This window comes from Anguilla anguilla, chromosome 19, assembly GCF_013347855.1.
Source record: "Anguilla anguilla isolate fAngAng1 chromosome 19, fAngAng1.pri, whole genome shotgun sequence".
NCBI lineage: Eukaryota > Metazoa > Chordata > Actinopteri > Anguilliformes > Anguillidae > Anguilla > Anguilla anguilla.
Window position 1 is genome coordinate 15,314,313 of NC_049219.1, and position 24,508 is coordinate 15,338,820.

General features: G+C 49.4%; 3 protein-coding genes across 5 annotated transcripts in view; 1 reads left to right on the plus strand and 2 right to left on the minus strand.

Moving 5' to 3' along the window:
• Positions 1-1,282: 1,282 nt before the first annotated feature.
• Positions 1,283-16,382, minus strand: braf (B-Raf proto-oncogene, serine/threonine kinase). Of its 2 annotated transcripts, XM_035401820.1 has the most exons (20): positions 16,188-16,382; positions 12,862-12,963; positions 12,265-12,531; positions 12,023-12,126; positions 11,539-11,641; positions 10,709-10,857; positions 9,905-10,024; positions 9,485-9,644; positions 8,982-9,021; positions 8,074-8,193; positions 6,637-6,773; positions 6,157-6,274; positions 5,703-5,787; positions 5,404-5,580; positions 5,211-5,257; positions 4,925-5,043; positions 4,607-4,738; positions 3,265-3,399; positions 1,778-1,931; positions 1,283-1,412 (listed from the first exon to the last, which is right to left on the minus strand). In XM_035401820.1, exons 1-20 carry the CDS (start codon positions 16,347-16,349, stop codon positions 1,390-1,392), a joined length of 2,454 nt encoding a protein of 817 aa, XP_035257711.1. In that variant the 5' UTR covers positions 16,350-16,382; the 3' UTR covers positions 1,283-1,389. The 2 variants fall into 2 exon arrangements, with proteins under 2 accessions (XP_035257711.1, XP_035257712.1); XM_035401821.1 differs by lacking the exon at positions 8,074-8,193.
• A 715-nt stretch (positions 16,383-17,097) lies between these two features.
• mrps33 (mitochondrial ribosomal protein S33) lies at positions 17,098-18,814 on the minus strand. 2 transcript variants are annotated; one of them, XM_035401379.1, is made up of 3 exons: positions 18,651-18,814; positions 17,844-18,085; positions 17,098-17,600 (listed from the first exon to the last, which is right to left on the minus strand). In XM_035401379.1, the coding sequence occupies exons 2-3, from the start codon at positions 18,056-18,058 to the stop codon at positions 17,495-17,497; spliced, it is 321 nt and encodes a 106-aa protein (XP_035257270.1). In that variant the 5' UTR covers positions 18,059-18,085; positions 18,651-18,814; the 3' UTR covers positions 17,098-17,494. The 2 variants fall into 2 exon arrangements, with proteins under 2 accessions (XP_035257270.1, XP_035257271.1); XM_035401380.1 differs by having other exon boundaries at positions 17,844-18,060; positions 18,651-18,807.
• Positions 18,815-22,179: 3,365 nt separating this feature from the next.
• Positions 22,180-24,508, plus strand: part of LOC118219185 (transmembrane protein 178B) — a 52,927-nt gene continuing 50,598 nt past the window's right edge. The window contains exons 1-2 of the mRNA XM_035402180.1: positions 22,180-22,711; positions 23,410-24,222. Coding sequence (XP_035258071.1) covers positions 23,841-24,222 — 382 coding nt within the window. The 5' untranslated portion in view covers positions 22,180-22,711; positions 23,410-23,840. The remainder of the gene's footprint in view (positions 22,712-23,409; positions 24,223-24,508) is intronic.

Consider the following 24,508-nt stretch of genomic DNA (forward strand, 5'->3'; position numbering starts at 1 on the left):
GGGCACTTTATGGCACAATGAATGACCCAAGCACACACCTCACAGTAGCTTAGAAATTTAACCCGGCAGTTCCGCGCGGCGTCGCTCCGGCGCGGAACACTCCAGGGTCACCACGGTAACCGTGGCCAAAACGCTCCGCTTCACGGGGCCGACGGCCCGCAGCCTCACACGCCCGCGGCTCGGACGGGCCCCGCCAGGAAGACCCCGCCCAGCAGACCCGTCTCCTCCACCCGCCTCCTTCCCATTAGCGGTTACATCAACTGAAGTATCGTCTGCGCTTTGAGAAACATTAGGGTGTTGGGGGGGGGGGGGGGGGTGGTTCGGAATGAGCAGTAGATCACAGATCTTTGTTTCCAGGCAGACCGCAGAGGACAAAAGTGTGGGGGCACTCCTCCCCCCCCCCCCAAAGTCTTTCCCTCACCTCCTCCGTGTGGAGGGAGAGATCTTTCTGGGACAGAATGGACGGAGGATTCTTGGGGATGTTTCAACTTCCTGTTAAAAATAAATAAATAAAAGGGGTCTGTACACACACACGATCGGGGTAATAGCTTTGTGAAGCAAGCAGTCCAAAGAAACGCGGGTATGGTGGAGATACTCCTGGAGGAATGACCTCTGACCCGTACCGAGGTGCAGCCAATCCGCACGCGGTGGAATGCAATTTGGAATCTTCGTGTCAACGCGTGATAAAGAAATAAAGTCGATAACGAGCTCTCGCTCCTCATTTAAAAAAAAAAGTTACCCCACCTCATACCCAAAAAAAAAAAAAAAAGGATCATTCAAGTCATCTTCCAAAAGGTTTGACCTGACCTTTGCGCCCATCACTTTGCTCCTCAGGGATTGGCTCCGACACCAGCTCACTGAGCGGTGCCAGCCAATGAGCAACCGGGGCTGGGTGCTCCTTTCTCAGCCCTCCAGTTCCATTGGTCAAAGTGGCGTCCAGCACTCGGGCTGGCTTCGCACGGCGCCCCCTGGTGTCGGGAGGGGATGAGGCGTCTCTTCGGCTGAGCCCCTCCCTCCTCCTCCTCTTCTTCTTCCTCATCCTGTCTTCCTCTCCCCCTCTCCAGCGCTGCGGGGGGGCCCAATTCACAGCCTCCTACGGGGTCTCCCAACGGATTTCTTTTGATTTCACTTGGCTGTTGTTTTTCACTCAAGTTTATTTTTGCTCTGAGTGCCCGTTTGTGATTGTGATCGTGACGTCTCTCCTCAAGAGATTGTTATTCTGCCGTTCCAGCACAGAGCCGGCGCTCTTAGGATTGAGAGGAGGAAAACAGCACGTTTCTTTTGGAAAGCATTTTTTCTGTAATGGATGAACCCACTGTAGGAACACAAGACGTTTTTTTTCTTTTTCAAAAAGTGACAAGGGATGGTAACTGGTACAATCGGTTTTTGCTACTTAAATGCCGAGAACTCCCCTGTTAGGACAAAGAGAAAAAAAGCACAAAAAGGGATAAATATCGAGTGAAAATGTAATGCATTCATAAGGCGTTCACAGAAATGTCTTCCTTTAGCGGCTGCAGGCCAATTAAAATGGAGGGCGCGTGCACTCCTACGCAGTACGCACCATTGGGTTTGTGACACATGCACCCGACTGCGGGCTTTTCGTATTCATAAATTAATATGCTACTTTGGGCCCGTCTGAAGATCTGCCACAGTCTGCATTTTCCCCCAGACAGATCATTCTAATCGAACAAGCTCATTTTTTTTAACTGCCAAGAAAAAAAACCTGGCGAATTTGAATCGGCGTCGTGTGATGTCATCGCTGGACGGGGCCACTCACCGTACCCCCCAGCCTGGATGGGTGTTTTGGGGGAGGCGCAGGCGTACAGGCTGAAGTCCTCGGTCTGGAACCCCGCCCGGTTCAGGGACGGCTCCGAGGCGCTGCGGTGGATCTTGGGTAAGGAGCGAGCCAGCAGCTCCACAGAGGCCAGGATCTGCCCCAAAAAGAGACAAATCCAGACCCTCTCAGAATCAGAATCAGAATCGGGTTTATTGCCAAGTAGGTTTACACATACAAGGAATTTGTTTTGGTCAGGTGGTGCGTAACAGTGAACATAAAATAAGATAAATAGAGTAAGATGAACAACAGTAAAAAACATAACAGACATAACATAACATAACATAACATAACATAAACATAGTGCAAAACAATAACAATAGTGCAAGGGGATAAAGTGGTTTTAAGTACAGGTGCTGTCTGTTGGTGTCCGTGGGGGTCAGGATAACAGTACAGTGACAGTGGCATCAGTGGGGATCCCGGGCCTTGTTGATAAGGCCAGCTGCAGTCGGGAAAAAACTGTTCTTATGACGTGAGGTTTTGGTCCTGATGGACCGCAGCCTCCTGCCGGAGGGGAGTGTTTGCAAGAGTTTGTGTCCAGGGTGGGAGGGGTCGGCCACAATCTTTTCCTGGAGGTGTGCAGGTCCTGGAGGGATGGCAGATTGCAGCCAATCACCCTCTCAGCGGCGCGAATGATTTGCTGCAGTCTGCCCTTGTCCTTGGCAGTGGCAGCAGCGTACCAGATGGTGATGGAGGAGGTGAGGATGGACTCAATGATGGCAGTGTAGAAGTGCACCATCATTGTCATTGGCAGGTTGAACTTCTTCAGCTGCCGCAGGAAGTACATCCTCTGCTGAGCCTTCTTGGTGAGGGAGGTGATGTTCAGCTCCCACTTGAGGTCCTGGGTGATGATGGTGCCCAGGAAGCAGAAGGACTCCACAGTGTCGACTGGGGAGTCATGCAGGGTGATGGGGGCGGGTGGGGCTGCGTTCCTTCTGAAGTCCACTACCATCTCTACTGTCTTTAGGGCGTTGAGCTCCAGCTCAACCCCAATTACAGCACCAGGGTGACCCCACAGACCCTCTCAACCCCAATTACAGCACCAGGGTGACTGAGGGGAGTGCCCCTTCTTCACTATAAAGCTCTCTGAGACCATCTACAGCACAGAAGAAATTTAACCCTTCATTTATTATTGTTACTAATACTACCATTATTGGTAGTGTGGTGGTGGTCAGTTGCATTTTCAATTCACTCAATGCATAAAATGAACTGAAATTCAATTCATGAACTGAAAAATGCCCACAATATTCAGAGGATTTCTTTCTTCCAAATTCATGAGCTGCATTGCCATTATCTTAGCGAACAGACTGCCCTGAAAACAGTATTGACTGGTATCCAACTGGGGTGCAGCGCTATTTCTGTTCTGACAGGAAATGAGACCAAGGTCACAGGTCCTGCTGTTGTATGTTTTTTTTTGGGGGGGGGTTTACCTGGGGGAAGAGAGGCCGCTCCTCCCTCTTCTTCTTCAGGCAGTCAGCCATTAGCCTCTTCATGGCCTTGGGGCAGTTGCTGCGCACCTTGCTCAGGTCCGGCGACAGGTAGCCCCGCCCCACCATGAAAATGATCTGCGGCACAGAGAGAGAGAGAGGATGTTACCGTGGCGACCAGGAACAGGAACAGGAACCTTGGACAAACAGAAGAGGTTAAGGGAAACTGGTGCTGTGAGCGCACCAGGAAGTGTAAAATCGGCACCTGTCCAATCGTACGCCACCATTTTCAACTGCCATTGGATTTAATCTAATTTTGTTGCACTTAGTAACTTAAAGGGTCAGCTCCCGAATCTGGGGTACAGGGCGGTCCCCTAAATCTGGGGTACAGGGCGGTCCCCTAAATCTCGGGTACAGGGCGGCCCCCTAAATCTGGGGTACAGGGCGGTCCCCTAAATCTGGGGTACAGGGCGGTCCCCTAAATCTGGGGTACAGGGCGGTCCCCTAAATCTCGGGTACAGGGCGGCCCCCTAAATCTGGGGTACAGGGCGGTCCCCTAACTCTCGGGTACAGGGCGGTCCCCTAACTCTCGGGTACAGGGCGGTCCCCTAACTCTGGGGTACAGGGCGGTCCCCTAAATCTCGGGCACAGGGCCGTCCCCTTAATCTCGGGTACAGGGCGGTCCCCTAAATCTGGGGTACAGGGCCGTCCCCTAAATCTCGGGTACAGGGCCGTCCCCTAACTCTCGGGTACAGGGCGGTCCCCTAACTCTCGGGTACAGGGCGGTCCCCTAACTCTGGGGTACAGGGCAGTGCCCTAACTCTCGGGTACAGGGCGGTCCCCTAAATCTCGGGTACAGGGCGGTCCCCTAACTCTCGGGTACAGGGCGGTGCCCTAACTCTCGGGTACAGGGCGGTCCCCTAAATCTCGGGTACAGGGCGGTCCCCTAACTCTCGGGTACAGGGCGGTGCCCTAACTCTCGGGTACAGGGCGGTCCCCTAACTCTCGGGTACAGGGCGGTCCCCTAACTCTCGGGTACAGGGCGGTCCCCTAACTCTGGGGTACAGGGCAGTGCCCTAACTCTCGGGTACAGGGCGGTCCCCTAAATCTCGGGTACAGGGCGGTCCCCTAAATCTCGGGTACAGGGCGGTCCCCTAAATCTCGGGTACAGGGCGGTCCCCTAACTCTGGGGTACAGGGCGGTCCCCTAACTCTCGGGTACAGGGCGGTGCCCTAACTCTCGGGTACAGGGCGGTCCCCTAAATCTCGGGTACAGGGCGGTCCCCTAACTCTCGGGTACAGGGCGGTCCCCTAAATCTGGGGTACAGGGCGGCCCCCCTGCTCACCTGGTCTCGGTTGTTGATGTTGGAGTAGGGCAGCGCCCCGCTCATCAGCTCGTACAGGACGATGCCGAAGGCGTACACGTCGGACTGGAAGCTGTACGGGTTCTTGTCCTGCAGCCGGATCACCTCCGGAGCCTGAGGAGCAGAGAGGGGGAACGTTTCGCCCAATCCTTAAATCCTCTCGGACGCTCCAGAGCGTCAGTCAGGGGAGGAGAGGGACAAGATGACCCAAAAAACAAGCAGCCGTGTTCTGTGCTAAACAGCGTCAGAACCAGGCGGTCATACACACAGCCGCCAATCAGAGTAACGGACAGGACTGACCATCCAGAGAATGGAGCCGGACAGCTGCTCGAACTGGTGCGAGCCGCTCCAGCGCGACTTCACTGTGGCCAGGCCGAAGTCCCCGATCTTCACCGTCAGGTCCTCATGCAGGAAGATGTCTGGGGCGGGAGGGTTAAGGACCAAAGAAGAAGAAGGGAGAAAAACAGAACTCTTCCCACAATGCACTGCTCCATCCCTCTGAGCCGACACATTCACACAAAATTCATTTATTATTTGAATACAGTTGAACACAAGGACCCTTTTCTGCCAGTCCAGGAAAGGATACTGTTGCTTTTGAGATCCCTGTGAATGATGGACTTTGCGTGCAAATAGCTAAACAGGACAGAAACAAAAACGGTGTCAGACAGCCTTCACACACAACACTGTAGCCGTCACTCTGAAAAGGTTTCCACGCCAGCCCCAGCCGCGTCTGGTTAAACGCGTGGCGTGCGGCCCCGTCCAGCGCCTGGCTCACTCACTCCATGCCCTGCGCGGTCTGGCGGGCGATGTCGATCAGCTTGATCATCTCGAACTTGGTCTCGATGATGTGCAGGTGGTGGTAGAGGCTGGAGCCCTCGCACCACTGCGTGACGATGGCCAGCTGCGGCTTGGTGGTGTAGCCCATGAAGAGCAGGATGTTCACGTGGCGCGTCTTCCTGCGCGGACGGGCGGAAGGGGAGGAGGGGGAGAGAGGACACAGAGTCATCCACCAGCGTCAAACTGAGTGTTTATGAGGAGCTCGTGAGGGGTCTATGAAGAGGAGTCCCCGCCCCCTCACCTGAGCACTCCCACTTCGTTCTTGAAGGCCTGCAGCTGCTGAGGAGTGGGTGCTGTGACGTTGAGCATCTTCACAGCCACGTCCCCTGCAGAGACAAGTGTTCAGCACGCGCCGCTAACACCAACATCAACACCGCAAACCTGCTGCACCCACTGTCCCGTATTATCAAACAGCATCCAATGGTATTATGTCAATGCTCATGTCATTGTGATGTCAAAGCTCATGTCATTGTGATGTCAAAGCTCATGTCATTGTGATGCAAAAGTTCTTATGCCTCTGTGATGTAAAAGTTCCTAAATGTCATTATGACGTAAGCATCTGATGGAAAGGATTCATTTTTGAGCATCTTTAATCCTTATTCCTCACACAAATGTGAAATTCAGTTGTGTGTGGACAGTGTTTGGAAAACGGAAGACTTGTGGAGGCAGATTAAGATCCCCCCTGGATGTCCTACCGTGCCACTTCCCCTTGTAGACCGTTCCAAAGGAGCCGGAGCCTATCCTCTGGCCCAGGGTGATCTGGCCCTCAGAGATCTCCCAGTCATCGCTCGAGTCTCTGCGGCCCAGCGTTTTCTACAGGAGAGTCCTTCAGTTAGCAAACCCCCATCACCCGCCAGCTCCCTCCCACTGCACTCACACAGCACCTAAACTACCTGTACTCTTCAATGCACTTCAGCTTTGTTTCTTATCACGAGTGACTCAAACTTAAACTGTAGGCTCCACTACAGCATGCATTTAGCAGATGCTCTTATCCAGAGCGACTTGGACTTGGACAAATTTTTACACAGCATCTACATTGCATGCATTTATACAGCTGGATATATACTGAAGCACGGGAATCAAATCTGTGACCTTTAGGTTACAAAACCAGCTCCTTACCCACTATACTACACTGCCGCCCCTGTTCACGCTGGAGTTAAGGTGAAGCGGCTCACCATTTTATTGCGGTCCTCGGACGAGGAGGACGACTTGCGCTCGCGGGGCTGACTGGGGGACTTCTGGGGCGCCCTCACGCTGATCAGCGAGCCGGGGAGCGAGGCCGGGGGCGTGGCCGAGAGCCCCGTGGTGGAACCTGGCGAGGGCGCGACAGAGGAGGGGGGGGGAGGGGGAGATGGAGGAGGAATGAATACGGATAAAAAAGAAAATGGAGGGTGGTCCGAGAAGAGACGATAAGAAAGGAAATTCGCAGCAGGTCAGCGGTCTCATATCATGGCGGTGGAGAGTCACACAGACACATGCAGTGTGGGGGCCGGGGGGTGGGGGTGGGGGGGGGGGGAGGGGTGCCGTGGGGCATGGCAGTCTGGCACTGTGGAGGGAGGGGTTTGGGGGGGGGGTTGTGGAGGGAGGGAAGGGAGAGGGGGATGGGGGGGCAGCTCATGAGCCCTAACCCCACACACAGACCCACTCTGCACCCAACTTCAGCTCAAGGAGCAATCTCCGCCATCTTGTCCTACGGCTCGCCTTCAAGTGAAGAACAAACTACAGCGTTCGAGAGAAACATCGACTGCATAAGGCACACGAGCACGTTCTTATGTCCCACGTCAACTTCCCTGACAGATTTTAATAAAAGAATAACAATGTGGAAATAATATCTGCCTGATATAGAAATATGGCTTATGTTGTCACCGTTTGTCTGGTTTACAAAAGGCAACAGCTTAGAAAATGTAATTACTTATGGTTATCAATATAAGTTACAAAGGGTAATATATAAAATATATAAAATTAAAGACATTGCCTTGCTCATACCTGCTTCCAGGACAAACCACATTTAAAGGTCTGAGAAGCGCTTAACAAATCTAATCTCATGTTTAAAAAACAATGCGCAGTCTATGATGAGATCCATCTTCTGTCATAAAAGGAAGCCCTGTGACCCTGACATTCTGAGGACAATTGAACTGGAAGGTCTGCAGTAAAGGAACAACCGAAGCTTTATACCCCCCCCTCCCCCGCCCGCCCGCCCGCCCGCCCCCAAGTTCCCAATTTTTGATTTGACCACACACATATATATACACACACATAGAATACACATTCCTCCAACTCCTTTCCCATAGGCGCCTGGTCCCAGTGCTAACTGCTAACTGCTTTCCCTGCAAGCAACTGAATGATGCCTATCAAGGGAGGAGGGGGGTGGGGAGAGTGCGATCTAACCCCGAGAAATACATCACACTCAGACCTACATCTGCGGTGGATATATTTCCTTTTTATTCCCACTAGAATAAAAATGGCGTCGAGTCTATCACTGGAGAAGCTCGAGACAGTGAGGGTAGTGATTGTGAAGGGTGTGAGAGCGAGATACGTAGAGAGAGAGAGAGAGAGAGAGAGAATGAGCAGGAGAGAGGAAAGTAGTGTGGTACACACAAAGGCCTAGCTACCTCGAAAGACAGGACCAGGCTCAAAATCAAACACAATGTCATTGGGGTAGGAGTATAGGAGGGGACTCGTGGTCCGCGTTCGGGGCTTCCTCAAACAGCGAGCTGGTTGGGTCGGGGGGGCTGCAGGGGGGAGAGAGACAGACACACATCACAGGCCAAGGACGCCCAGGGAACTCCCTCAGACCCCCCCTTCCCCACCCCCCCCCGGTCTTGGAGCATCTCTGCGCGAGACTGCCCCCTGGTGGCGAGCTAAGGAGGAGGCGGCGTCAGAGAGGAGGATGCTGGGAGACGTGCAGCCCCACTGACGGGCTACCTTTCCCCTTCCTGTGTTCCAGACCAGGGGCAAAGGTCTGCAGCACCGCCAGGCCATTAAACAAGATGAAAACGTGGCAAAAAGAACCGATACAAAATAAACGAGTAAAAGGAAAGTGTGCAATCAACGCTCTGCAGTTGGGGGAGGCTGTGCAAGTGAGCCTTTTCCTTCAAATTTTTATGCTTACTTTTCTGGGATCAAAGTAAGGGAGATATGCAACCCCACTGAAGTTTTTTGGAGCACACAATTTGACTCTAAAGCTCAAACAGAACTGGTCAGCTCATCTGCAGAACGTGCGAAGGTTCCAGCTCGGCCCACGTTTGGCAGAGGCCTCCACCGGGCGAGCAGAGAGACTGACGCACAATGGAAAGCCATGCATTCTGGGTAAAAGGGAATGAGGCTGAAAGGATGTCATGGATCTGCAGTTCCCTTAATGCCGAATGGAAACTACATGACAGGGGTATGAAGAAAAAAAAACACCCCTGACGAATCGGGTTCGACTCAACCTTTCCATGGGAGCGTGTGGCTGACGTAAAGCACAGACGAGATGGCGGGAGACAACAATGGAGTGCATCGAAGCCGGAGACACGCTTACCTCCTTCTGACCTCTGCAGACACGGGCCTCCAAGCAAGTCCTGAAACCAGAGCACAACACGGTAACTGGAGCTGCACACCGAGCCCATTAACTCTCAACACCTCGCTGGATTCAGGCCTCACAAACGGCTCGATTAGCTATGCATTAAAGGGTCATTTATACGTGTACACACACACACACACGCACGCGCGCACGCACGCACGCACGCACGCACGCACGCACGCACGCACGCACGCACCACTCTCTCTCAACCTTTCCTGCACTCCAGTTATGACTCCAGTTTAGGGCCGTTTATGCTAATATAACATACACAGTTCTCAGTTTTACTGCAGTCAGTTCTGCTTGGGACCGGCCCAGCTGCCCCTGCAGGCTGAGGCTGAGGCTGAGAGACATTGATATGCACAATGCATACACGCCCTCCAACCATCATGCAATTGAATGACACAGGAGCTCTAAAGCCAGGTTATTGCAGGTTATTCCAGCAGGCGCGCGGCTGGACTCACGTCGATGTTGACGGGCTCGATGGTGTTGATGTGCACGTTGGGGGCGGAGGACGAGCGGTCCCGCTGGCCGAACTGGTTGCGGTGGTCCTCGTCCCCCGGCCGGAAGCCCTGCGGGATGGGGATGGATTTGGAGGGGGAGGAGGAGGGATGGCACATAGACCTGCAGGGGGAGGGCAGAAATAACAGAATTACAGACCATTTAAGATGGGGGGGGGGGGTTACTATTTCACATCACTTCCACTCTCAGTCTGGATAGGGTTAAGTCCATTTCAGTTCAGCCACTTCAGTGTTCTAAGAAGACTTTTTCAAAGACTTTAATTTCAGTCTGTTTGAAACTGAGCTGACCCTCCCATCCCAGGCCAGCACTGCCCACACCGGTCAGAATGCGCGATGCGGTCTCCGTGGGAACGCCTCTCTTACCCGGGGGAGTCCGACGGCGGCAGGGACGGGCAGGCCTCCGACACGGGGGTGGTGCCCTCCGACGACGTCTCCTCCGGGCTGATGGGGTGGTGCTCGAAAAACTTGGACACCAGCAGCAGGCTGGGGAGAGGCGAGTCACAACACATGAATGTTTCAGCTTCACTAGGGGTCCCCCAGGCTCACGAAAGACTGTTTTTCAGGGGGCCGGTGTACGTTTAAGGGGTGAGGGGGGCGTTGGGGGTGCAGGGGCATGGAGGGGGGCGTGGGGGGGTGTAGGGGCATGGAGGGGGGCGTTGGGGGGTGCAGGGGCATGCAGGGGGACGTGGGGGGGCGTAGGGGCATGGAGGGGGGCGTTGGGGGTGCAGGGGCATGCAGGGGGGCGTGGGGGGGCGTAGGGGGTGCAGGGGCGTGGAGGGGGGTGTTGGGGGTGCAGGGGCATGGAGGGGGGCGTTGGGGGTGCAGGGGCGTGGAGGGGGGCATGGAGGGGGGCGTGGGGGGGTGCAGGGGCATGGAGGGGGGCATGGAGGGGGGCGTTGGGGGTGCAGGGGCATGCAGGGGGCGTGGGGGGGCGTAGGGGCATGGGGGGGCATGGAGGGGGGCGTTGGGGGTGCAGGGGCATGGAGGGGGTTGTTGGGGGGCGTGGGGGGGCGCAGGGGCGTGGAGGGGGGTGAAGGCGGCGCGGGGTGTGGAGGGGGGCGCAGGGGCGTGGAGGGGGGCGCAGGGGCATGCAGGGGGGCGTGGGGGTGCAGGGGCGTGGGGGGCGCAGGGGCATGCAGGGGGGCGCAGGCGGCGCGGGGTACTCACTCCAGCTGGTCGTAGTTGACGCACATGAGCGGGACCTCGGTGCTGCAGCGCTGGTGGAACTTGTAGCCGCACGTCTGGCAGCGGAAGCCCTGGAACAGCAGCTTGCGGCAGAAGTCGCAGAAGGCCAAGGTGAAGAACGTCTTCCGCACCTGCGAACGCACCATCATCATCATCATCATCGTTATCACCACCGCCATCACCATCACAATCATCATCATCATCATTACCATCATCATCATCACCACCCTAATCATCATCATCACAATCAGGGGGTCTTCGGCTGGCACTGCTCCAAACCAGAGGCTGGGGGGGGGGGGGGGGTCAACTCCACTCTCGGTTCAGACAATTTACAATAACGAATCCACAGCCAATTCATGACATTTAAAAAATGAAGGTTCTCATAGTGCATTATAGGCACTTGTGAATTTCCAGAATTTGAATCAGACCTAATTTTGGGAATTGTCCAAATTTAAAATGACACTGATGTGCTGCTAACAGACACAGGCAGGAAGAGATTTAAGCTCCTGAGATTTAGGGTGTGTGGGGGGGGGGGGGGGGGGGGGGGGCCGGGGGGGATAAAACATCCATAATTTGAATTGAGACAATTACCGCTCATTCTAGCGATTTAAATTTTTCAAAAAAAGACTGCTCACTTCCACCATTACTCTTTCAACTGAGGAATTCTTCTCACAGTCAATCATGCAGTTCATCAAAGCGATGTCAGTTTCTGAAAGACAAATTATGGCAACCCCCCCCCCCCCCTCGCCCCCCCCCACCACAGTGGAAAGCTCTTAGGTAATGCCGGCGCTTGCACTTGCAAATATACTTACAAAATTATGTGTTGTCAGCGGCACATTTTCCAAAACCTCGACGTGAAGCTCCTCCCCCGTCAGCCAAGAGATATCCGTGTCCCAGCCAATCGGCTTCTTCTCCCTGAGCACACAGAGATAGAGGCAGAGGTGAGAAGAGGATCCGTGCCTGAACCTCATGTTCTGTAACTGCTGAATACGAATAAATACCTCATATTGAACTATCTGGGCAACGTGAGGACATGAATTCTTTGTTTCTATGTAAGCAACCGGTGCGACCACATCCAAGACATTTACATCGGTGGAAAATAAGGGATTTTGCATTCTAAAAAAATGAAGCAAGTCCCGTGTAATCTGAACCTAACCTGAAACCTGTTCCTAGGCTCAGCTGGTGTAAGGCAAGCACGTGCACACTGAGTAGGGCCGAATGGGAGCGATCACAGTTTTGGCAAGAACAGCCAAACACCTTTCCCAGTCCCACGGGGAGCCCCCCCTGCAAACATACCCGTCCTGTATTCGGTAGACGGCACAGCACTCCGGGATGAGCCCCCTCATCATCAGGGCCTTCTTCAGAGAGTCGCGCACGGTCATCCCACAGCGAGCCGGGACCTGGGGGGGGGCAAGCGGACACAGAGCTCAGATATTACACATCAATAAATGAATAGCATCAATATGTGAGTCTATAAGTGACCACTGTGTCTCAAAGCTTCATGTCCTGACTCCTCCTGGCCACTAGGGGGTGCTCACCACTGTCCTCTGCTTGTTGGGCAGGAAGACTCGCACGATGGGCTTCTGGGGGGATTTGGGGTTGGCGCGGGAGGTGTCCACCGGAGCCTGCAGGACAGCCAGGGTGGAGGGGGCCTGGGGGGCCCCCTGTGGCCCCCCCATGTTCACGTCCAGCAGGTCTGGGGTGGGGGAGGAGCAGGAGAAATGGCTGCTGTTCCCCATGGCCTCCAGCAGCTGCTGCTCCCGCTGCTGGAGGGCATCCAGCTTACTGGTGTACTCCTCATAGGCCTGCAGAGACAGCCACAGCTCACGGCTTACATCAATGTTACTCAGCAACAACACACAGGTTACTACTTACTCCAACCTTACTCAAGCGCAGCTCACAACTTACACAAGTGTCACTCAATTGCCACAGCTCACAGGTTACTCCAAAGTTACAATACTCCAGATCCTTAATTACTCCACACACAGTGTTACCTCCATACTTACTTACTGGTTCCTCAAAGATTTACAAATGGGGGAAAAAAAACTATTCTGGCCAGAAATGGATAGCTAGTGGCCACCCAAAAACGGTAAATGAAGTTATCACGAGTAACTGGGTAAATCTTCCACACTCACCTCCAGATATATTGACGGTGGATTGTGTTCGCCACCAAACTTGTCCAAAAGTGCCTCCAGGTGCTCTTGCGTCAGTTTAATCATCTGCTTGATGTTCCAAATCTGCAAAAATAAACACGTTTCGCTGAGCCACAATGGAAAAAACAACCTCACCCCACAGAATATAATTACACATGCGTACGGTCTAACGCGTTTATGATCAGACACAAGCCTCAGTTCTCCAGATCACTTTATCTTCCTCATAGAGATCCGCCATTATTCTTCCCAGATATGCGTGACACCCATCAGGAAGAACCAGGCATGAGCCGTCTCTCCCGGAAGCAGAAATCCGAAGCCAGAACCACTGACGCACACGACCGCTAACCACCTATTTTGAATTCCCTCTTATTTGATGTGCCCATCTTTTCACGCCTTCGGCAAGCACGAGCTGGTAAAGGCTACCCGCAACGGAAACTGGGGAAACAGCGCCACCATCACGTTCAGGACAGAAGAGGAACTTCACTGCAACAATACTGTATACTATCCTGTACAGTACACTGACATCACACCTACGTAGAAATGGACATTAAATTCAGGAAATACAATCGATGCGTTTACAACAGAGTGGGTTAGTAGTTGCCGCTCTATGTAACAGGATTGCCAAATTCATGTATACTGCACAAAACTCTTCTTGACCTAATTCAAAGGCAAAACCACTGGGAAGAAGAGTGTCGTTTCCACGAGCCGGTGGTGAACGCTGCCTTTATCAGGCCTCTCTGCACTAACCCACTTCCTGAGGAATTCATCCCAGCTTTCGGCTGAGCCAGGGAACCGCTCAAAGACCAGGCCTGAAAGAGTCTGCACAAGGGAACGGCCGGGAGACAGAGAGAGAGAGAGAGAGAGAGAGACCAGGCCTGAAAGAGTCTGCACAAGGGAACGGCCGGGAGAGAGAGAGAGAGAGAGAGAGAAAGAGAGAGAGAGAGAGAGAGAGACCAGCCCTGAAAGAGTCTGCACAAGGGAACGGCCGGGAGAGAGAGAGAGAGGCCACCAGGCCACGGCAAAGCCACAAAACGTGTTCCTGAGAAGGTAAACAGAGGTAGGACCCGTAAACCAGTCCGGTTACAAACAGGACGAGGACACTTTCCCTCTGCCTGCCTGCCTGCCTGCCTGCTGCCTGAAAGCTGGTAACCAGCGGCAACAAGCTCCACTGACTGGGCCAGAAGTGGGCCACACCAACCTCCTGGGACAATAACATCAGCACAACCTGCCAAAAAAAAAGAAGAAGCTAATAACAGGGTTTGGGCTCCACTGAAGGGCGCTGTGATGTCTGCATGCTGGGCTCAGCCACACAGACAGTGTCCGCAGTGCTGCATAGGAGAAGTCCATCCTCAGCCTCAAGGACTCTACAGATCCAAAAAAAAAAAAAAGGGGGGGGCAGAAGCACCACCCTTCAACTCATGGCCAGCACACTTTAAATTATGTATAACACACTGTCCTGAGTGGGAACAGGGTGCTCACATCCCCAAACCCAACGAAAGCTAAACCATGGGGAAACCAATCTGGCCAGCCAACAGGGGCATTGCATACGATGTCCAAAATTACTGCTGCGTTTCATACCGTCTTTTGAATACATGCACCAGGGCTGCCCAAACCGTGTTTCTGGAGATCTATCGTCCTGTATCGTCCACTTCAAAATGTGTGTTTTGTTAGGGCTGGAGTTAAAGCCTACAGGACAGCAGATTGCCATGAACAGGGATGGGCAGCCCCAATACAAACCTTTAAAAAGGTCTAAATGGTGTTAAGCTAGGTAACAAAGACACTGCCTATGGCATCTTTGTCTGTGACACAATAAATTGTCCTCAAATTCTTCATATAAATACAATGGCTATATAAGTTCAATGGAAAACTGGTGAGCAGGTGATTGACAAATAGGATTGCAACACATGCTCTGAGAACATGGTTCATTTCATTGCCAAGTGCTTAAACACAGTTATTGTACTTCAACATGAATACAGTTATTGTTCAGTGTGTCTTATGAACGATTTCAAAAATACTGATTCAGCTGTCAATTTCTCAACTTTGATAGACAGTGCCTATGCATAAAAATATTTTCCATTAGTATTTTACTTTAAAACTTTAAAAAATAATATCCGATTCCACAAAATGTGCTTCTGTCCTGTTGTTTTTTGAGTGCTTGAGAGCAACATTTTTCCATGCACAAGCAGCTTCATAAATATTCTTCCAAGGTAATGGCGCAAATTATATTCTAGTTTTTAGAAAATGTAGAGAAGTCTTTGGCCGGAGTAACTAGCGCTAGGCTACAAAATGCAGGACGAAATGGATGTCAATACTAGGGAAATACGTGGTATTGAATCTACTTTGATCCACTGAATTATTTGTTTTCTACTGTTGTTTTATTCCGTTTGTTTTTAAACTGTAGGAAGGTAACTTCCGAAACCCGTGCAAGTTTACCAACAAACAAGCGTTAGATATCCTTAGTTGGGGACAAACACAAAACAGGCCAACTAGCCTACAACATACACTGTGTACATTAATATCCAAGTGACACGTTATTAATATTTCAAAATGCAAAATAAATAATGTAACGTTATTCTTGATTCAACCAAAACAACGCGGAGCCATGCACGGCCATGCCCTGCTTTGCAAACAGAGTAAGACACAAAATAAAATTATGGAAATATGGTGCATGTTGCCTATAACGTTGGAGAAATATGATGTTAAATTGGCTTACTAAAGATAGCCATCTTGTTCCAAGAGAGAAACACCAAACCTGCCGTTTGCTATTTTCAGTGTGCATGCGTCAAAATAGGCAAAATAACCCAAATTAACGAAAAAATCAGATTGACCAGGTTGGACCCAAACCCCACTGATTATACTGCGCCTAACGCGAGGTAACTAGTTACCTAGGTAAGGTACCTGCTCTAGAACTACAGTACAGCTGAAGCAAGCTTCAGGGGAAAAAGGTAAAAGGGAATGAAATATAGCTAGCTAGTGCAGCGAGTTTGCAAGGCCTAATAATAAACATTGAGTGTGCAAACAACAAAAATAAACGGAATAAAACAACACCGCATGAAAATTTCTGCTTAATTAAATTAATATGCAATTTAGACCAATGCATAGTGTGTCATATCATGATTTGCACGTCCTGTATCATACCGTCACCTGCAATGCATGTCTACCCAAGCTACTAGATAGCCCCTTTTAGCTAGCTAAACCACTAGCGCTTTTACAGCCGGTGTTTCCTGGAGATTTACATCCAGCTATCTCCGCTCAGCGTCCGACTTCCCTAGCCGCCGTCTACCCCGTCTCCAACTGCATAACGTTACCTCCTCAGGAATGTCCTGCTGACTCTCGGTGATCCCGCCGGAACATACTGGGTCAAGACCGGCACCCAACTCGTCCAGTCCCCTCTCCCGCTCTGGATCACGGTCCATGGCGTCTCCGTTGAAGACGGGCGGTGGAGACTCGGCGCTGCTCAACGCCGCCATTTTAAACTGCGAGAAACTGAGCAGAAAAATATTAGAGAAAGGGCTAGAGACTGAGACAGGAGGGGGAGATAGAGAGTCGAACCCAAAACGACAGGAGGACATCGGGACCAATCCACCAGTGGATCAAAATTATTCAGAGGGATTCCTCCAGAATGTGTCTATGCAAAAAAAGATCTTTATGATATATTAAAGTATCTTTTTTTATTTATTTTGAGTGCAGGCTCCCGTTTTTCTTTTCCTATTATAATTATTTTTAAATATTGTCTACTGACTACTGACACAGTTCATTAATACATTAGTCCTGGTAATTGTCATCATCCACTGCAGCCCCCCAGACCAGTATAAATGCAGGTTTATGCAGGCTTAAATAATACGCACATACTTTTTTTTATTTTTTATTATATGAAACGGTGATTGGTAGCACTCAAGAAAACCCAAGACAGTCGCTTCTTCTTTCCCCTGGCCTTGTAAGGAGATACTTATGTTTTCAGTCCTTGATGGGAGACATTCATCTATTGTTAGGCCTATATTCACACTGCTCTAAAATGTGGCAATGGGAATGTTCGCTTTTCCAGCACAGAATAAGGTTGTACCAGATTGCTGTCTGACCCCAAACAAAATTAAATCTCAGAATGAGTGCTTTGTTTTTCATACAAGGATAAGCCACAGTTTATTTGTCACTATGAAGATTCTTTACACTTCAGGTTTCAGAGAGGCTGCTGGACTAAAAACATGAAACCCCTCCAAACAAATTTTAGAACATATTTATTACAGAATCCACAGGTCCCCAGAATTAAAATAGTTCTTACTTACAACAATCTCCAAACACAACTTGTGGGTGTTCAAATAGGTGTGTTTGTAATGTGATGCCATTGTATCATACACATGTTTACAAGCAGGAAGAATCCCTTCAACGTGTCAAAGGGTTTGTGGTGCCACTGGTCATGTTTTGGGGGGCAGTAACCAATGCAGATTCCGCTGAATCCTCTGAATGTCCAGTCCACAGTTCTCCAGTTGCAATCACAGTTCATTTTTACAATTAGACCAAGGAGCCAAACTGTATCTGAGGCATTTGTGCAAGATTCATGTTGCAAATGCTGGTGGGTTTTGACTGGGGAAGGTCAAACCCTCCCCTCCTCCCCAAATTATTTCTTCTTAGCGGCTCTTTTTCCTTCTCCCTTCTTGGGCTTCCCTTTGCCTCTGAGCTTCCTCAGACGACGCATCTCCTCCTTAAAGTCTTCATGTTCATCCCTGCGCGGAGAGGAAAGGGTTAAACCAACCACAGCACAAACCCATTCAACAGCTGAGCTCACAGAAAACAGCTTGAACTAACCCCCTCTTTTAAATGTTTTTTTTTTATTTTTTTAAACAACATTTTCTGGTACCTGATCCAATCAGCACTCTATACTTGCCGAAGGCTAAGCATCCCAACACAGCAATATAATAAAGTAAAGTTCCGCTGCCTCTTAATGGCAGAATCAAAATGGCGGGTACCTGAAGAGGCCCATGAAGCGCAGTCTCTGGGTCAGGGAGTAGTAGACCTTGTGCTGCGGGTACCAGTCGTACACCTCCTTCCTTTTGGCCAGGGGCGGCTCCTCAAACAGCTGCACCACCTTCATGGACCGGGCGTCCGTGGGCCTCACCACCTCCCCAAATATCCGGGAACTAAGCCGAGCCATGCGCATGGCGTAACTGGACAGGGACGCCATCGCCGCACCACGCAGAGTGGAACGAGTCTCCATTGTCAAAATGAGAAATAGCGTTATTCATTCTGGAATTTGTTTTATTTGGTTTTTTTTTTTTTAAGAAGAAAAAATGCAAAGCTACAGTTCGTGATTCTTTCCCAAATTTCCACTTCCCAGCTTAAGATTTAACAGCTTTTGGGGTCCAAGGACCAGGATTATATTAATAAGGACATCCCTATTCCCTACTCTATTTGGAATCTTTATTTGTTTTGATTGTTGTCTATATAATAATAATAATAATAATAATAATAATAATATACAAAATAATTATTTGTATCATTATTTATTTATTTATTTGTAGGAAACTAAAAAAAAAAAACGTACAAACAGCTTCATAATGAAACAAAACATTGGCCAGTATTTAACAGCTCATCACACCTAATCAATCAAGACATCAGGTACCCTAGTAGTTAGCTACAAAATAAGCGAGCATTGACAGGACTGGAAACAGAATTGAAACAGTGGCTAACGGCTGGTTAATGAACAACATCGCACACTTCAGAACGAGTTCCAATAATCTTACACAAGGTTACTAAACGCACATCCAGTAACTTACCTTTCAAAACCAGCTAATTTTTATTTCTTCGAAATGTATATTACTGTAAAAGCAACATCCAGCTACAATAATGGATAATTCATTTTGACAGAGGAAAATACACTGCACCAGTGCTTGCAAGCGTGACCTTCCGGAGAGCACGCAATGGTCCTTCGCTGAGTACCTTCCGTACACCAGCATTTTCTTTTAAGTTTAGTTCCGTACATCTCAGTTTCGACCGACATGAAGAACTGAAGGTAATTTTCAAACATATTGTCAGTATTAGTGTAATTTTTAAATACACTCTCTACATTTCTCATAATAATCGTATTACAACAAGTAATATGAAATTACAATATCTAAATCTAATTCAAATGTATCACACACAACAGATAACTATGTTTATCTATAAAGATAAGCCAGATGATATATATTACGTCTTTGTTATGTTTTACATAGTGTGGTAAGTCATATCCTGTTCGCCAATAATTGCATGTGTTTCTATGCTGAATATTAGCGAGGATATGAATCCCAAAACAGCTGTCTGGGATTACACAGTTGTACTGAGCAATTCTCAGCACCAGGGGACGCTTAAGAGTTTCCCAAAATAATAATTTGAGAAAAAGGTTTTTTCATCTAAAGATGATATATATATATATATATATATATATATATATATATATAATCTAAAATTAAAACTTAAGAGATAAGCCATGTTGCAAATGTCTAATTTTCTTATACTGGCTTTTCAATATGGCCATTATATATACGCTATGATATAGTTAGTCAGAAGTATTATAACATTCCAGTGTTTGCTAAATGTTGTCCACCAATTATGTAATGAATTGTTGTTAAACATTATGAAATTATTGGTAAAGTTTAGGGTCGTCATTGTCGTTTTTACAGTCAATGGCGATGACGTCACTTTTGGTGCAGTCATATCTCTGCCCAGCAGGGGGCGGTGCGGCAATAGAAAAGTTAGATTCAAGCACCAACAGCATCCCTATTTCAAGCACGTACTCTCTTTCCAAGCAGAATGTATCCATTAACACAATTCAGAAGATAAAAATGAAAGGAGATAACACACGTCCTCAAATACAAGTGACAAGTTAATGCATTGTGTTTCTACATTCTGAGATGACAAGCTGGGTTCTGACTGAAAGCAGCAAATGGCCGCAAACGTAGTCCTAGCTATTAAAAAAAAAAAGTTGCTTCGGCAAAAGAAATGTCACCCAGAAAGTTTGCAAACTAATCCACTGCGGATAAAAATGACACAATTTCAAGAACACAGCAATGTCTGTGTCTCTGGGCTTCAGAACTGATGTAACCACAGACTCCCAGGGAAATATAACTGTTGTGGCCATTGTTTGTAGCTTGTGTGGCCATTACAGCATTGATTGCACCACTGACTAAAGCTCCTTCTGTTTGTTTAATGTTACTCATTTATTTATTTTGTCAAAAACCCTGTCTCTATTCTGACATTTTCCAGATGTAGCCACTGAGCGATGTTCTCCTTCACCCCATGAGCAGAAAAATCTAAAAATAATCCCAAATAAATAAGAGGACGACGCACAGCAGTGCACCCTGGCTGCAGTCCGTCTGTGTCGAGGGCTCGCCGCCAGCACAGCGAATGGCTTGGAGGGGGAGATTCTCCTTTCGGTCCCAGCCTCTGGTAAATTCTATCAACCAGACGCACCTTTTAGCACCTTTATCCTTTCATCTCCTCCACTGTCGCCTCCACGGGTCTGTTTATGTCTAGACGGAAAAAAAAACCCTCATTTTGTGGAAGGATTTCTTTTCCCGCCAGGTCAGACAGGAGAGCAGCGGTGCGTACAGTACGTCGCTCTTCAGAACACCTCCTGCAGGCGGGGACGCACTTAAGCACTGTCGCTCATTCATTTCCCTCTGAACGCATGGGGAACAGGGTGTGATGAATGCCTGGCGTATCTTCTGTGACTGGGGAGTGCTGGGAGCGCGGGGGGGGGGGGGGGGCTGCGCGTGCTCGCTCGCTCTGTGAGAGAGGACGCGCGGTGAGCCCGGCGGCCCGTACGCAGCGGTATCGGGGGGGGGGGGGGGGTCCCGCGCCTGGTCTCCGAACCCCCGGCGAACGTTCTGCCGCTACGCCTGGGCGTAATGGCGCGGGGCAGGGGAGCGGGCGGGTCTGCGGCGTGCGTTAATTGCCTTGTCAGTCAGCAGCGCGCGCATACAGGCCCAAAAACAGGGAAATACAACATCTCCTGGTGTGAGGGAAAAATCGATTCCCCATTACTGTGTCTTTGAGTGCTGTTTCACCAATTATATTTTTCTTTGCCCTTTCCACGTGAAGTTTTGTGACTGACTGCACTTGATAAGCATTTTCACTCACCTAGGCTGCAGTGTGTGCGTGTGTGTGTGTGCTAGCACCGGTCCAGGCAGTTGCTCAGAAATGACACACACTGCATTGCTGTTATAATTTACACACACCTGCAGAAACACTGCACAACGTGAGGTTGAGGAATCAAAAAACGATGCCACAAATGTTTCCGTTAATTGTTTTTTGATGTGGCAATTTGTTTTAATTTGTATTTTTACCCATCTGCTAAGTGTATTTGTAGTCATTATGGGTAGATATGTAATTGCACTAGTCATAAAAACAGCACGTAGCTTCACAGTTTATGCCTTCATTGACAGTGTGCACTGTATACTGAAGGAAGCAGTGGATCTTGTTCAGAACTGTGCCCCCTCCTTTAGCTGTGAACCGGCACCCTGTTGCTGTGCTATGAAGGCTATTAAAGCGCAGTTTATCCAGGGGCTGACTGGGCGGCTGACTGAACTGTCCTTTCTGTTACCCTGTCTGGTTGAATGAAAGTAAATAATACGCAGTGGTTTTCCCCCATGAGAAAGCGTCACTGGGATGATTGGTCAAGGACCCCAGGACGTGTATGCCCAATTTCCCAGCTGGACTCGGGTTTTAAAACCGTTTTTTCAGCTCATTCGTTTTTTAAGTATCTTGTACAGGACAGTAACTGATCCTGTATTGATTTCTCACAAAGAAACGATTCTTTAAAATTACTCTGTGAACCCCACACCATTCTGAACACAACAGCTGGTGTCATGACCAAGTCCATCAATGGCTGAAGGAATGGGACTGCTATCCATCCTGCTAGCACAGATGGACTGAGTGTCATGCGTTAAGCTGAAATAAATATGCACGGGCTTCCTCGCATGGATCCCTACTTGAGTGCCACGGACATGCAGACATGCATTATTGACACAGCAGGCCACCGGCAAGCATGATGAATAATTCAGCGGTTATTTTATCACTGGAGTGGTAGACACTCGTGTTGCCAAGGGTTTCAATAATGGCGCATTATTACACCCCCGCGCACCTACAACGAAATTGTAATCGAAGAAACGGCCCAGACGCTGGGCAGCAAGTAGGCTTGGGCAATATGCGATATGTCACGTGAGTATAAAATAACGCGATAACGCAAAAGCCTGTCTCCAGGTGTTTTTCGCGATAACTGGATTCCTGGAAACGCCGTTCGCCGCGGTGTCGCTTTAAGAAGGTGTTTTAATAAGAAATGAGTCTCACGTTGTCAGTATGACATCACCACTGTAGCTTTCCGTGCAGAACCTACACAGAGGAGTGGAGTCGAACTGCAATGTTTAACGTCACATGATAAAAATTTCTATTTCTCCAAATTGTCCTTTTTTGCGCAACAAAACGGACCTGCGGATAAGCCGGCTTTCTCGTCAAATTGAATAGCCTAACGTAGAAAGGGCATCTTGAAATAGTATCAATTTCTGCGGTGACCATTCAAGGCAGTTTTTTTTTCGCTCTAGCTGTATTGTTTACAACAGGGCTATGTCTATTTTCCCACAATTAAATACAACATAAAAAATAATCTATTGTTAAAAGGACTTGATGGGGTACGATACAACTGACAATTAAAACTATGAGTTGAGCCTTTATGGAATAGGCATCGAAAGCTTCGACTTAGAAAGAAGTCGAGTCGCTGGTAAAAACAAGGTTCTTCAAAAAAATCTTAATAATATCCAGGCTTGAAATTCAACATTTTGGAAAACCTTTCTTATTGGTGGTAAGTATGATGTCTGTAGGTGATACTGCCGAAATGGTATATTGTCCTTTGCAGAAACTGGAGTCATGTATATCTTGTGGACTAAGCATCCGTAGGCTATACATATTTATATTTCAGCTATTTCAGATGCTAATAGAAATAGTCGAACAGTCATAATGCGTTCTAAAAAGCCATGCATCGTAATGGGTGCTCATTCTCAACAGTACCACGCCGTGCACCCTACACCAGAGGCTATGCCGAATAGCCATATTTGTTTTCCATATTCGTGAGAGTGCAAAGGTGTTTCAATATCACCTTTCCCTCTTACGTTTATACACAAATCAAAAAGAAAAACGAAAGAAGGCGAGAGTTTAAACAGGCTGCATATCTATAATGATTGCGGGGCGGGGTGGGTGAGCAGCACTTGACAACAAACCTTTTTTTTGTGCACATCACCGAAGCGCCGAAGCTTGATGTCGCCAGAATGGCTATGCACAGGAGGCTATTCTGATCAGGCAACGGAAACGTAAATTCAGAATGATATCATGCAATTGACGATGCGCCATCGGACAAAGCATATTAATTCGCGTGGGTTTAAAAAGGCTAATGGTCTCAGGCATGACGAGTGTGCACGTGTAAAACCTCAGACTAGAACAAATAGCGAAAGTCAGAGGGACAGACCTGCATGGCTAATGTATTCACCCTTTTCTGTGTTCAAGGTTCTGAGTGAAAGAGGCTTTTAAAGCCACGCGTCTGGATTTGCCCGTCTCGCCATATTCAGACGGACCGCAAGGGAAGGACAACGGATGGACGAGGAAGGAGGAATGAGATAAGCATCTTTTCACTCTGCGAGCAACCGCACAGCCGCCGCAGCTCTCTCTCTCGCTTTCTATCTTGCTCTCTCTCGCTCCCTCTCTCTCTCTCTCCCCCTCTCTCCAAAAATAAAGAGATCGAAGACGGACTAACGAGCGCTTAACACAGAAATTTATGGTCCCAGTACTGGTTAACTTGGCTTGAATGTTGACTGCCTGGATAATGACATTACAGTCGATCCCGCGAGGTGATGTAAACTGAATAATTCAATGCGGGTGCACGTCCAGGGAGCTGTCCGTGCTGTTGAGGTGCTGATGCGGCTCTGAGAGACGCGAGCATGGCTGCCGGGAAGCTGCTGCTGTACGCCGGCCTCTCACTCTCGCTGTGCGCCCTGGGGATGCTGGCGGTGGCTATCTGCTCTGACCACTGGTACGAGACGGACGCCCGGAGGTACAAGGAGCGGTGCAGAAGCTTCAGCAGCCGCAGAAACGACCCGGGCTTTATTTACATCCCCAATAACAGCCTCCCGCTCCGCGCCAGCAGGTCGAGGCTGGACCGTTGGGAGGAGAAGCTGCTGCTGGCTCGGAACCGGCGGCAGCTGTTCGCCATGAGCGCCGCGGACGAATGCAGCAGGCAGTACAACTCCAGCAACATGGGACTGTGGAGCAAATGCCATCGCCCGGGATTCGACCAGGACGTCGAGGACCTCATTCGGAAAGGTACAAATTGCGGGTTGTTTTTTTTTTGCATGGTTGGTCACAACAAAACAGCGTTGCGGGCTGCTGTCGCTCTTTGTAATAAATTGTAGATATGTAGAGGAAGGCTCCTGCACGGTGGTCATTTCGCTGGTAGGGAATGCACAATTAAGGCGCGTTTGATTGACAATTATTGTGCATCCCCAGTCTTATACTCAAATTATAAGTAATGACCAATTATTTAGACGCGGTGTGCGTAAATACAGTATAGTGAACTCAAACCACATTGTGTGTAAAATCAATCAATATG